Source organism: Sycon ciliatum, chromosome 9 (assembly GCF_964019385.1).
Source record: "Sycon ciliatum chromosome 9, ocSycCili1.1, whole genome shotgun sequence".
Lineage (NCBI taxonomy): Eukaryota > Metazoa > Porifera > Calcarea > Leucosolenida > Sycettidae > Sycon > Sycon ciliatum.
Genome location: NC_088651.1, coordinates 5944097 through 5957442, shown reverse-complemented (window position 1 = coordinate 5957442; position 13346 = coordinate 5944097). Strand labels below are relative to the sequence as shown.

The following is a 13346-nucleotide window of genomic DNA, read 5'->3' as shown; positions in this document are numbered from 1 at the left end:
AAAAATAAGGAAAACGAAAACAAAAATACATCAACCCATAGTGCGGCATTGTGTCTCTTGCTCTCAGGAAGAAGAAATACCGATCTGGCAACAGCAACTCGTCATTGCTAAGTACGAGAGGGCAAGCGGGCATGCAGCACCGGACAAGCCATGGCAGTAACGCCATAATACGACATGCATTGTGAACTGTTAAAGGAAATGTGCAGGGGAGAGGGAGGATGGGGGGAAAGGGGGGGGGGGGTTGTGCCCATTGTCTTGAAGTGCTATGCACAAGATGCACGACCCCACAGTGCTCAACACACATCCTGGGGTGACAGGTGCATCATCTCTGAGCATCGTTAGCTGGTGAATGGTGCTAGGCAAAGTCTTTGGCACATGAATGTCCAAACAAAACGAAATAGGAAAATACGATTTAAGCAAAGGGAAAAGTTTAGGATAAAAAGCATCCAGGTGTCGCATTCTTTGTCCAATGTGCACGGTGCACAAGCTTTTCGTTGCAGTCCCTGTGCAGTCTGCACCAGGCTGAGCGCAATAATAGCAACCACAAGACACCGGCATACGACTGACTCACTTGGCCTCAAGCTTTGCTGGTAGAGTATGCATCATATCCGGACAGGTGAGATGTGACCTGGCAACCAAAGACAGCTTCATATGCCACTGTATGCATGCAGGCAACAAGAAGAAGAAGCAGAAAGAAAACAATCTCTGATTTGGGAGCAGATGCATACAGCATGCACCAGACATTGCTGCCACATGTGCTTTAAGTATGGTGGTGATGGTGAGGGGAGGGGAGGGGGGGGGGGCACGCGTAGTACAGTTACGTTGCTGGAGACTTCTTTACCCTGTGTGGAGTCACATACTTTAGTAAATAAATAAGTCCGTAAAAAAATTCACGGTTCGCGTGAGCCTCGGCTGGAAGCCGGGCTTTCCGCATCCGTAGGAACGCCACCACACTTCAAGGATCAAGGCGCAAGGGAATAAGTCCGTAAATAAGTCCGTAAATACGTCCAGGAAATTCTAAATATTTCCCAGCGCTTTGTTCCGCTCTGCTACCTTATCCATTGCTTTGATACCCGAAAAATGTTTTCCACCACCAACAAGGATATTTTACCCGTGATAGAGCGTGATGTACTAATAGTGGACCAGTGAATTTGAACGCAGCATTGGCGGGACGCCACAACGGCTGAGTGACCTTTTGAGCAGCACATTACGAAGTACATTTGTAGAGTCTAAGACTGTCACAAAAGCAATGGGAGGCGGCTAGGAGAGGCCTTGAACAGGCCGACCAGTCAAGACACTTTAAAAACTGTCACCCATGATCAGGAAAGGGAGGAGAAAGTTCACACCAATCAAAACACGAACAATTGGCACAAGACGAAAGGAACGGTTACGCTCCCCCAACTATGCCACACAATAAGTAGCCGATGCAGGATATCCAACAGTGTGTGCCTCTACAACCGGCAGAGAAATCGCCAACGACATAACTGCACGAACAGAACACGTTGCAATAACAGTGAGAAGGATTCGGCCATGTACCTAAGATTGTCACTCTTGCTGGAGTGCAGTCTCAAAGCACAGCATTCACTCAATCAATCTCACTTCTATTACCGTAATCTCGCGCATTTAAGGACATGTTCTTATTCTCGAATATAAGAGAATCTCGTTTATAAGAACATGCACTTTTAAAATAAAATTATTTAATAATTATAATAAAACAGCCCGGATATGGTGACCACTCGCTCAACGCGACCGACGACCACCCACCCGCGACCACGTTGTACACTGCTAGTGGTAGTACATGTAAATAACTGTACGCATTGCATGCTGCACCATGCATGTTAGATGTACACACCAGCGCAGGAACTGTGTAGAATATGTACTAGATATACATGGTACAAGCACGACACTTGACAGGTTCGAGGACCCCGGGCACATGAGTTGTGCTATTGTAGAGTAGCATAGGTGTGTGCAGTGTGATACACGGATCAAAATGATATATCACACGTATTATGAAGTGGATATGGTCACGTGACCCACTGAACCTGGATAAGAAGACCACCTGGCCAAGGCGACCACTAGTTCTCGTCCCTTCAGTGGTCGCCTTCGACAGGTTTCACTGTATCTTGAAGGGCCGCATGAAAACCAAGTGCACTCATACAGTCATGTGCCATATGCCCGAGTCATGATGTGTTGCTTGTACAAGTAAAGTGTAAGTGCATCATGGTTATAACAAACTTTGGCTATAAAGAACTAATCCTCCTGCACAATGGTGTTCATAAAAAAAGAAAAAGGACCAAGGAACTACAAGCTACGCTATAATGTCCTTAGAACCGGGCCAAGTTGGAAGGCTGTTGGAGTGTGCATCCAAGATGTGCTAGAGCTTCTTAGCCAGATAGTTGTAGAACAGTGTCTCTTCTCTCGATCCTCTCCAAGGTAATGGAAGGCATCGTCAACTCGCAGGTGGTCAACCATCTTGAGCGGAACCGACTGCTTCCTGACAGCCAGTATGGATTCCGTAGAGGCAGGGGAACTGCTGATGTCCTGACAGCCCTGCAGAACGAATGGGTCCAGGCTGTTGCAAACGGTGGATCTGCTCAAGTGATAGCCGTGGATATAGCTGGCGCATTCGATCGTGTGTCGCACACCGGTCTCCTGTACAAGGCAGAACGGGCTGGCATCAGGGGTACACTACTGACTTGGCTTCAGGACTACCTACATAGCCGCCAACTGAAAGTTGTGGTCAGCGGTCAAGCTTCATCTGCTCAGCCTATCACCGCGGGAGTACCTCAGGGAAGTATCCTCGGGCCGACTATTTCTTATCTACGTCAGCGACATCGACCAATGTCTTACCCCCGGAACGCGCCTTAGCTCCTTTGCTGATGACACCACGCTATACAGCCTGTTGCAACCAGGAACTGCTGCTCCCCACAATGCCTCCTTACAAGATGCCCTACATGGCCTTCAAGAGTTGGGTGAGCGGTGGCGGGTGACATTTGAGCCATCCAAGTCACAGCAGCTACTGCGCACACAATCCTTGGACCCAGCCACTCCAGGCATCTCATTTGGTGGTGTCGACATTGCCCAGGCATCAATACTGAAGCTTTTGGGTATATTGTTCGACTCAAAGCTCTCGTTGCGCCAGCACATCAGCAGCATGGCGGTGAGAGCAAGTCAACGTCTTGGGCTTTTGCGCTGAGCCGCGCGGATACTTGACACCAATGGCCGTCTGAGTGTCTACCGAGGATTCATTCGCCCCAGGCGCGTACGCAGGGGGGGGGGGGGGGGCGGGGGGTTCCCGTTGCCCGGAAACCCCCAAATGTTCCAAACGAGCAACGTTTTTGGGCAGTTTTTGGTAGGATGCATGATCAATCTGGCAAGAATGCAAAACCTCAAAAGATCGTAACTCAGTCAAATCTCGCTCGAATCCAACGATCCAAATATCCAGGTCGAGTAGAAAACTCTCAGCTGTCGGTTGAACCAATTTACGAAGCGCTGCGAGCAATGTATCGTGAGATAAATCATTCGTAAGTTGAGCCGCGATCTCGGCAATTTCAAAAGCGCGCAGTGCGACTTGAGTATCGGGAATTTGAGATTTTCGTCGCGCTGATTTCCTGATTTCCTCAAATTTGCAGGGGCTTCACTTGTGATATTTTCAAGAGTACACAGCAAAAATCGAAACTCTGCGATCAAGAAAAACGAAATCGCTGGAGCAGGACGCGTTTGGGCCTGTTTGGGGCAATTTTCGCACCGTCGCTGCACTCTACCGCTATAGCCTATATGGCTATAGCGGTGGATATGTACATGTAGATCTACATGACTGTACTGTGTCCTGGCTATCATGGTCGACCTCATTCTCTCCCTGGTACCTTTCCACTTCCAGGAAGCCCAAGATAATGAAGATTGAGTGAGTAGAACTGAAGTTATGATCCAGACAACACGAAAAATGCATAATTTTGAAAATTTCCTAGGGCTCTTTAGAAAGGGTTAAAACTTAAAACTCATTGTTTGGGATTCGGTTGGAAACCCCCCTAGAGGTGACCCTGCGTACGCGCCTGCGCCCTATGCTGGAGTATGCTCCACTGGTCTGGATGTCTGCTGCCCCGACCCATCTGGTCAGGCTCGACCGCATTCAGCGGAAGGCAATGGCCATCATAGGGCCAGAGGTGCTCCTCCAGAGTCATGCTGCACGACGCACTCTCTCTGGGCTGTGCTACATGTACAAGCTTCAGTGCATCGGAAGCCCACAACAGCTGACCAACATTGTCCCACCAGCTGCACCCACTGTGGTTCGTCCACGAACCCGACACACGCATGCGGTGACCCATCCTCACCAGCTCCTCAATACCCTACCACCAGCTTCACCGGAGTACATCAGGCGGTCCTTCCCGTTTGCCCACATCAATTTGTGGAATCAACTGCCATCCTCCCTGTTCCAGCCACCAATGTCCCTGCAACGGCTGCACCGCTTCAAGGCAGCTGCATGGAAGCACTTGCTACACACTGACTGTCTGTGGGCTACAGACCACCTCTGAAAGCCACTGCTGCACACACCTGCGACGAAGTTGCCAGCCACTCTAGTCTAGATGATTCACCCTGCCGTATCACTCGAGAGCTACCCACACATCTCTCAATCTCCCCCTTTTTTCCACTATTATTATTCCCCACCGAAGCTCGCGCTATTCCGCCGACTTCACTTGACACTTGACTGACTCACGACTGCCATCCAGAGCACACGAGAAGTCCATTGAACCTTCGACTCGGCAAACCTGCAAGAAAGCACCACTCCCTGCTCAATACACAGTGTTTCGGGGAATTCACCCCTGATCAGTTGAGCTTGATCAGGAGCGACACTGACTCACGCTGCTATCTGGTGCTCACGAGGTGTTTGTCGCGCTGGAAACGGAGCGTCTCTGTAAGTTTGTATCCCTGGTGATGTTTGTGCCTGGAGAGCACTATATAAGTGGTGCTCTTCAGGCACAATCTTCCTCAGCCTACTCAAGCTCAACTGATGAGGGGTGAATTCCCCGAAACACTGTGTATTGAGCAGGGAGTGGTGCTTTCTTGCAGGTTTGCTGAGTCGAAGGTTCGATGGACTTCTCGTGTGCTCTGGATGGCAGTCGTGAGTCAGTCAAGTGTCAAGCAAAGTCGGCGGAATAGCGCGAGCTCCGGTGGGGAGCAAACCCTTTCTTACAAATCATCGCCGAAGTCGCAACCACTACTTCGTATTATTATTCCCTTCTTGTTTGTTTTGTCTTATATTTTTATTTCATTTTTTGTCTTTAGTCACTTTCTTATGTTGGCTCATTATAAAATGTGGGCTTTGCGCAGCAAAGCCTAGTTAGCCCATGCACACGCATGCTGGTGGTGGAGTGCTGCGAGTGCGTGTCATGTGACCACCTCGTTAAGCCGTGTGCGCCGTGTATGGCCTGGCAAAATTTTATGGACAATCGTGGATCCGGCGTCTAATTATTTGGAGACGTGTTTTGCTGAGCTGTCTTTGTGCGAAGGAGCATTCTTTGCAGTTGCAGTTTCTGTGTCAAGTCAAAGTTTTTTGCAAGTCAAAGTTTTTTCTTCCTTCCGAGGTTTCCCCTTTTCTCCGTTACTTGCGGAGATTAATATGAGCACCCGACGTGTCGCGACCCGCAGCATGGCTGCGCGAGCTCCTCCTGCCGCTGCAGCACCCCCGCTCGAGCTTCTCCTGCTGCTGCAGCACCCCCTGCTCCCCCGGCAACGCCGGCTCCGGCGCCTGGGTTTTCTCCTGGCCAAATGGCAACCCTCCAGGCCTTGATCGCCACATCTGTCCAGGCGGCTGTTAGAGCCGTCGCCCCTGTAGCCTCGGGTCAGGCGGAGTCGACACGCCGTCCGTCCCGCCCGGCTGCCCCTGCCAACATTGCCGATCCTCCGGTGCAGGTGGAGGAGTCGTTTCCTACAGGTACGGGTGTGTGTAGTAGTAGTTCCACACGTGTGCCTACTAGTGCTAGCCTCCCTACCCCTGTGGCTGCGTCGACTGTCGTCGACGGGCTGTCTCCCCCTATACCTAGTGGTGTGACTATCCATAGCTCTCGTGTGCCTACTCCTGGTCCTAGTGTGAATATCTCTAGCAGTCTCCCGTACAATGATTTGTATTACTTCGACAAGGTCCTGCCATTCGGGCTGCGGTCTTCCCCGGCTCTCTTCAACCTGCTGGCAGATGCGCTATGTTGGATACTCCGGCACAACTATTCCCTGGCCGACCTCGAGCATTATCTGGACGACTACATCGGCGTCGCCCCGCCTAGCCCCTCTCCATTGTCATCTACCGCAGCCATTCAACAAGCGACGCTGCTAACCGTGTTTGAGAACTTGGGCGTTCCAGTGGCTACCGGCCAGGACAAGGTCGTCCCTCCAACGACTGTGATGACTGTGCTGGGGATCGAAGTTGACAGTGTGGAGCAGGCGACTCGGCTCCCCCAGGACAAGTTGTCCGCCCTCCACACAGCTCTGGCAACTTGGCTCCAGCGCACCGACTGCTCCAAGCGTGAGCTCCTGTCCCTCATAGGCACGCTGTCCTTCGCCGCCAAGGTGGTCCCCCCGGGCCGCACGTTCATTCGGCGCCTCATTGACCTCAGCACAACGGCTTCCTCCATGTCTGCCCGGATCCCGATCGATGAGGAAGCGCGCCTCGACATCGCCTGGTGGCATCGCTTTGCGGCCGACTGGAATGGGAAGTCCTTCTTCCACGACCAGGCCTGGTCCCGTTCTCCTGACCTCCAGTTGTTCACAGATGCCTCCGGCGAGGGCTACGGGGGCTACTTCCAGGGCGACTGTTTTTTTGGGAAGTGGCCGGAGGAGTTTGAATCTCCTCAGCTAAGCGTTATTATGCCGGTTAGAGAAATGGTTCCCATTGCCCTAGCTTGCTGCATTTGGGGTCCGTGCTGGGCAGGGAAGAAGCTGCTGTTTCATTGTGATAACGAGGCGGTAGTTAGAGCTTGGAAGAATGGTTCATGTAGGAACAAGCAGGCCATGGCGTTGATCCGCTTTATGTTAGCTGTTGTCGCTAGGCACAATTTCATATTGTATATCCGCCATATTGCTGGTACTAATAACGGCATTGCTGATGCTCTTTCTCGCTTGCAGCTGACCCGTTACCGTCAACTGGCGCCAACGGCGGCTGCTTCGCCAGTGCCATGCCCCTGCCCGACCGTGCTGCTCTAGGCCTCGAGGCTGATGCCCTTGTAGCAGGTTCAGTGTCAGAACGCTCAGCGAGAACGTTCTCCACTGGCATTGATGCCTTCAATGATTACTGCATTAAACATATTGTCAATCCCCTTGCACCCTCTAAGGAGGATATCGTATTATTTGCTACCGAGCTGTCTCGTACGAGGTGTGCGGCGACTGTGCGTGTGTATTTGTCAGCGGTACGGTATCATTTGCTGTGCAAGCGTGTTCCTGTGACTTGTATGCAGTCCGTCCGTCTTTCTGCAGTTCTCAAGGGCCTTGAGAGGAGGCAGGGTCCCGCAACCACGACGCGGAGAGGTCTCACTGGGCAAGATCTGGCCGACTTACAGCATTTCCTACTCCCGTCCAACTACAGCGAGTCGGACCGCGCAATGATCTGGGCCAGTGTCTTGACAGCGTTCCACGGCCTCCTGCGGGCGAGTGAATTCCTGGCACCGCATGCAACAAGAGTCGATAGCACGCGCACGCTAACCTGGCAGCAGATCAGCGTCCAGGCATCATCGGCAGTCGTCCGCTTGCGGGTGACGAAGACAGCCCAGCTGGGTGACGGCGCCCAAGTACAGCTGCGCGAGACACGCGACGACTTCTGCCCTGTGCGTGCCCTGACCGCCTATCTGGACCTTGCGGGTCAGAGAGAGGCGACGGAGCCAGTGTTTGTGTTTGCGTCTGGCCGGTTTCTGACCAGGGAGGAACTGACCAAGATTCTGCGGCTAGCCCTGAGGACGAACGAGGTCAGCTCTCACTCCATGCGTATCGGTGGTGCTTCACTCATGGCTCAGCGTGGGGCAAGTGAATGGCAAGTAAAGCGGGCGAGCCGCTGGAGAAGCTCTGCATGCGAACGTTATGTGCGGCAGGCAGCCGGGATGCCTAGCTTGTAAGTTATTGAGCGGCGCTCGCCATGATAACTAGTGTGTGTATGCCTGCACGGGCGCGGTATTAATGTGAGGAATTCACGGCACCTGCAGCTGTGGTCACAAAGCTAGCTCGTTGTGGGTTGCGGGGAACGGGATGCCATGGTTTCTAGGACTACTATCTTTTTTGGGGCAAACGGGCCTCCTATTATGTCTGTATGTTGTGACGCCTGATGCCAGGCAGTCGTGTGAGCCCTCGGTGGGCGATTGGCTGGCCTCGGTGGCCGTTTGTGTGCCCTCGGCGGGCAAGATGATATCGGCCCACGGTGGGCAGTTTGCTTGCCTCGGTGGCAATTTGCGCACCCTCGATGGGTTGTCTGCTGGTTTAGCCCTCGACGGGCGGTTTGCTGGCCGCGGCGGCCATTTGAGCGCCCTCGGTGGGCAGTATACTAGTTTACCCCTCGGCGGGCGGTTTGCTGGCCTCGGCGGCCATGTGTGCGCCCTCGGTGGGCAGTATGCTAGTTTAGCCCTCGGCGGGCGGTTTGCTGGCCTCGGCGGCCATTTGCGCGCCCTCGGTGGGCAGTAGGCTAGTTTAGCCATTTGGGCGCCCTCGGTGGGCAGTATGCTAGTTTAGCCCGCGGCGGGCCGCGGTGGCCATTTGGGCGCCCTTGGCGGGCGGATGCTAGTTTCAGGCATGCATCTTTACTCAATCAATTATTATTATTAAAGAGCATATTCTTGAATATTTGAATTGTCCAAAAGAAATCATGGCAACCCCCAACCCAATGTGTCTATTGTATGTTTGTGCACGCCATAGTGAGCGGTACGTTGTGCGGGTGTCTGCGTGTCAGAGCATGGGTACACCAGTGGCGTGTGCGTGCATGTGTGCGCTTGTGTCTGGCTGCATGAGTGCACGAGTGCCCAAGCTGGGCGTGCGGGTGCACTTGGTGCACAGTCTCCAATAATAGCACGTCTCCAATAATAGAACACCTTCGGGCGGCATTCAAAAAATAAAATGCTCAGTCTCCATTATAAGCACACTGTGTAAATTCCTTATCTGTACCGGCGAAAAACCCCTGAAATGTGTGTGTCTGACATGAATTTGGCATGGCAACAATGCCTCTGAAATGAAGTTGAAATAATAATGGAACAGTCTCCAATAAAGGAACGTCTCCATTAATAGCACGGGGCGGAGTAACATTGAAAAAATAAAAGGACCGTGCTTATAATAGATAATACGGTACATGGCACTGTGACGCCGAGACCCATGGTCGACAGAGTCCGTGTATTTCATCAGCACAGCTATTAACTGGCATTGTGGATAGCGCCTACCCAGTCCAATGTACTTTTTGTCTTTCAACATGATTTGTAGGTCTGTGTTCTCTTTAAAAAATAAAAATAAAAACGTCAGTACCGTCGGTCAGTGTCGTGCAATGTTATCGCATGAGCTGATTGTCTAGTAACTGGTGGTGTTAGTGGACATTATAGCGTAGCTTGTTCCTTGGTCCTTTTTCTTTCTTATAAATTAACCCTTGGCTCTCCATCCGAGTCCATACAATGGTGTTCGTTATATCAGGAGTCGACTGTATTTATTACTTCAGTACTTACTATGAAAATAGGCCAGCTATAGAGAATTTTTGCAGTTTCCAGTAGTGGTCATGATCCGTATAGTCTGCGGAAAGCTCATTGCTGTGTTTTATAGGATTGTCGCTGCCAGTAGCTTTGCAGTCTGCTCCACCGTAACCGCTGCACTCCTGAAGAATGTGATAGTGATCATCCTTAACCACACAGATCTCCCCGCAGGTTTTTCCAGAGCGGTCGATCAGCTTCATCGAGCTCTTCTCACACACTCTGAACTCCGTGTTGGGAGCTTTGATCTCGCCATGTAGGACATAATGGCCATAGCTCTCGCCATGTAGGACCTTCTTGATGCACTTCTCATGACATTGGGGGCATTTTTCAGGACAAAGTAGCCCAACGCAATCCATGCACAGATGCAGTCCACTGTGTTCTCGTATCAAGTCACAGGTCCGTGGTCTGGACATGATTGTTCCATGGCTCCTTGATTCGCACAGCCGATCGCATTTTGACGCACAATGAGAGAACCGGTGTCCATCCCTCACGTGTGACTCTTCACGGTCAGGCAGGGTCTTATGAAGGACATCCAAGGTACAATGAGCTGAGTGACCGGCGTGGCACCGTTCTCCACACTTTGAAAAGCCATCGTTTGTCACTGGCTGCTCAAATCCTGCCGCTCGCTCCCAAAAATACCGATGTGTGCAGAAGTGCAGTTCTTTCTTATGCAGCTGCTCTGATTCAATATGATACCCGTCACCACTGCAATCTGCTTGTCTTGCTTCCGATGTGCATGCCAAGATGTGAAGATGACCCCAGGCTGATTTGCGACAAACGTCTCCGCACGATTGTGCAACATCTAGAGGTATGGACGATGTTTGTCGCACGGTGGCAAAGGTCTGCAGCTTCTGTCTGTCGTCCATTCGGATTTCGCCATGTGCTGCTCTGTGTAAAGTTGTGGCGTCGTGTGGTGGGAGCTCGCACTGTGCGCCACAGAACGGACAAGGTGTAGAACAGAGATGGCTATCCCCACATTCATGCTCTTCATGTCCCTCGTGAAGCACATGATCATGAGCAAGAGTGCAGGTTTCCGTACAGTCCGCAGCAGAGCACAGTGCAACACAACCGTGCGAATCACACCGATGATTCTTATGGGCAGCGCCATCCTTGCGGTCTAGTATCACGTCACACTCCCCAGTGCAGAGGGGTTTACCGGCAGTGGTGGTTATTGATTGCCGATTGACCTCACAGCGTTCTTTGCACCTATGGGCTGTTTCCGCGCAGAGGCACGGGCCAGCATGATGCTCACGCCGGTCATCACAATCCTTGCCGCAGTTCCGCGATACCTCCTTATACACGCAATGTCCTGAGCACGGATGAGAGCACGTGAACGTGTGTCCAGCAGTACTCTGTGTTAATAGACCAGGGTTAGCTCCTGTCACCAGGGGACCAGCGTGAAGTTGTCTTCCTTCACAAAACACAGCATCGCCGCCATGCTCCTCATGCTGGCACCGGGCATGACAATGGTCGAATTCTGCAGTCTCGTCTTCAGAGTATGGGTCCACAAAACCGATTGCTTTCCAGAACTGGCTGTGGGTGACTCGCTCGGTAAAGGTAACGTCGAGGCTCTCTGTTGCTGATTTATCCACTCTGACTTTGCAGTGGTGGTGCTGTCGTAACAGAGAGGAGCACACGGTGCTGCAGGTGGTCACAAATGGTAGGCTGTCAAGTGTTTGCTGAGATTTTGGTGACACCATGGAATCATTCTTCATGTCCACAACTCTCCAAGGAGAAAGGCCATGTCGCTGTAACCCTGCTGGCTGAAGAGACAGGTATTTTCCATGTGTTGTGCTGTGCAATTCATCGTCAGCATGAACCGGCTTATCGCAGCACTCTCCGCACGTTGGACTTGGACAAAAGGCGTTGCAGGTATGTTGCAATTGGGAAGCATCATCATGATGTGCATGCTCTCCACAGTGTTCCGCTTGGCCAGTTGGAATTATGCGTTTGCAGGGCAGCCTCAGTGCTGGCAATGTTCCATCCTTCAGCAAAGCTATTTTCTGGACCAAATTCAGCTCACTGAACCAGGGTAGGGTGCAGTTTCCTCCGCCAGTGTTGCACTTGACATCTTTGTGACCAGTACGCTTGGATTCAGAGCAGATATGAGTTGCACCACAGTCATGAACAGTGGATCCAGTAGGATGGTGGAAATGATCTTCAGCTGCACAGTCAGCATCGCAGTGATCGCATTTAGCAGTGCACTTTCCAATGCCACAGTGGCATACCTCCTTCTCATCATGACCCATTTTCAATTCACATTTGTGACTGCAGTCAGTTCCCGTGCAGTCTTGGTTACATTTGTGCTCCTTCTCGCAGTCGTGGCCTCTTGAGTGCTTGAGTGGCCGCATGCAGTGTTCCACACATGGACCGTATTGATCGGCCTGTCCACAAGGATCATTACATAGATGATTGTCGCATGGAAAGTGATGACCATTGTCAGCAAAGCAAGGCAACTCAGGTATGCCAGATTGTGGAACTGTCTGATGATACAGAAGCTGTGTGCAATACACTTTATCTTCCCCGTGCTCTCGATCTCTTGGGCAGGGTGCGGGACACTTGTCAAAACCATTTGCTGGGTCTACACTGGGGTCGGCAAAGCTGTGGACATCCCAGAATAGGGCATGGGTGACTTTGCACTTGTTGCCCACCCGCCTGTAGCTTTCTTTGATTTTGCCTTTGTTATAATGCGCTGCTACCAGGTCGTAGTCTGGAACATGACTGTGTGAGCGACTTTCTTCAAGGCTACCACAGACAGTATGGCAGGTTGTATCATCTGGCAGTTGTGAAGGAGTAGATCCATTTCCATCGCGGAGACTAGCCCGAGCGCTGGACAGCACAGCACCGTGCTGTGATACTAGATGCTGATCATGCGTTGTAGATCCCGCTGTTTCACAGTGGAAGCCACACAATGGACACGTTTTGTCACATCCATGCTCCTGCCAACAACTGTGTTTCGCACCATGATGTGTGGTTTGTCCAGGTAGAACTGGTATGTTGCAGAATAGCCTGAATGCATTGCCAGCAATCTTCCGAACATCGGGATTCTCGCTGATGAAGCTTTCTTTCTCTATTTCTGGGACAACTTTGCATGGCCCATGCTCGTTGCATGCTACCTTGCACTTGTGGCTATTCCGGCAGTAGTGTTGCAGAGGGCTGGAGCTTGAGACTTCATGGCTGTCATCCTTAGAGCACCGCTGTGTGCAGTCGTTATCTTGGCATTTGATGCGACAGGTGTGTGGGAGAACTGGAGCTATCTAGTCTCTCTATCACCCCTCTTCACCCAACACAACACACCAGCGCAAACGGCAGCCTCTTGGTGGAAATGTATGAATCACGAAAAATGCAAGTAGGAAAAGGAGAGAGAACTAGAAAAGAACCACAAGAACACAAAATCACCAGCACTTTGGCCAGGAAAAGACACGTCTAAAACATGGCGTCCAACATGGCGACAGAGCAACCGATAGAGGCCCGTCGTGGCTGAACCTGCTATTGCAGCGACAGCCATCACGGCCACCATTGAATGCAGAAAATAGATCAGAAAACGAAGTCGAGCAACAGCAACTCGAACGAAGCAAAGAAAACAACAAGACTACGCGCAGCAAGCAAAGGCATAGCGATGACATCATTAGTCACGCGTGAACA

General features: G+C 51.6%; 1 protein-coding gene across 1 annotated transcript; it reads right to left on the bottom strand.

Annotated features, from left to right (window-relative positions):
* Positions 1-558: 558 nt before the first annotated feature.
* Positions 559-12891, bottom strand: LOC135825336 (uncharacterized). Its single transcript, XM_065338071.1, has 2 exons — positions 9678-12891; positions 559-657 (listed from the first exon to the last, which is right to left on the bottom strand). Exons 1-2 carry the CDS (start codon positions 12050-12052, stop codon positions 648-650), a joined length of 2385 nt encoding a protein of 794 aa, XP_065194143.1. The 5' UTR covers positions 12053-12891; the 3' UTR covers positions 559-647.
* Positions 12892-13346: the final 455 nt, after the last annotated feature.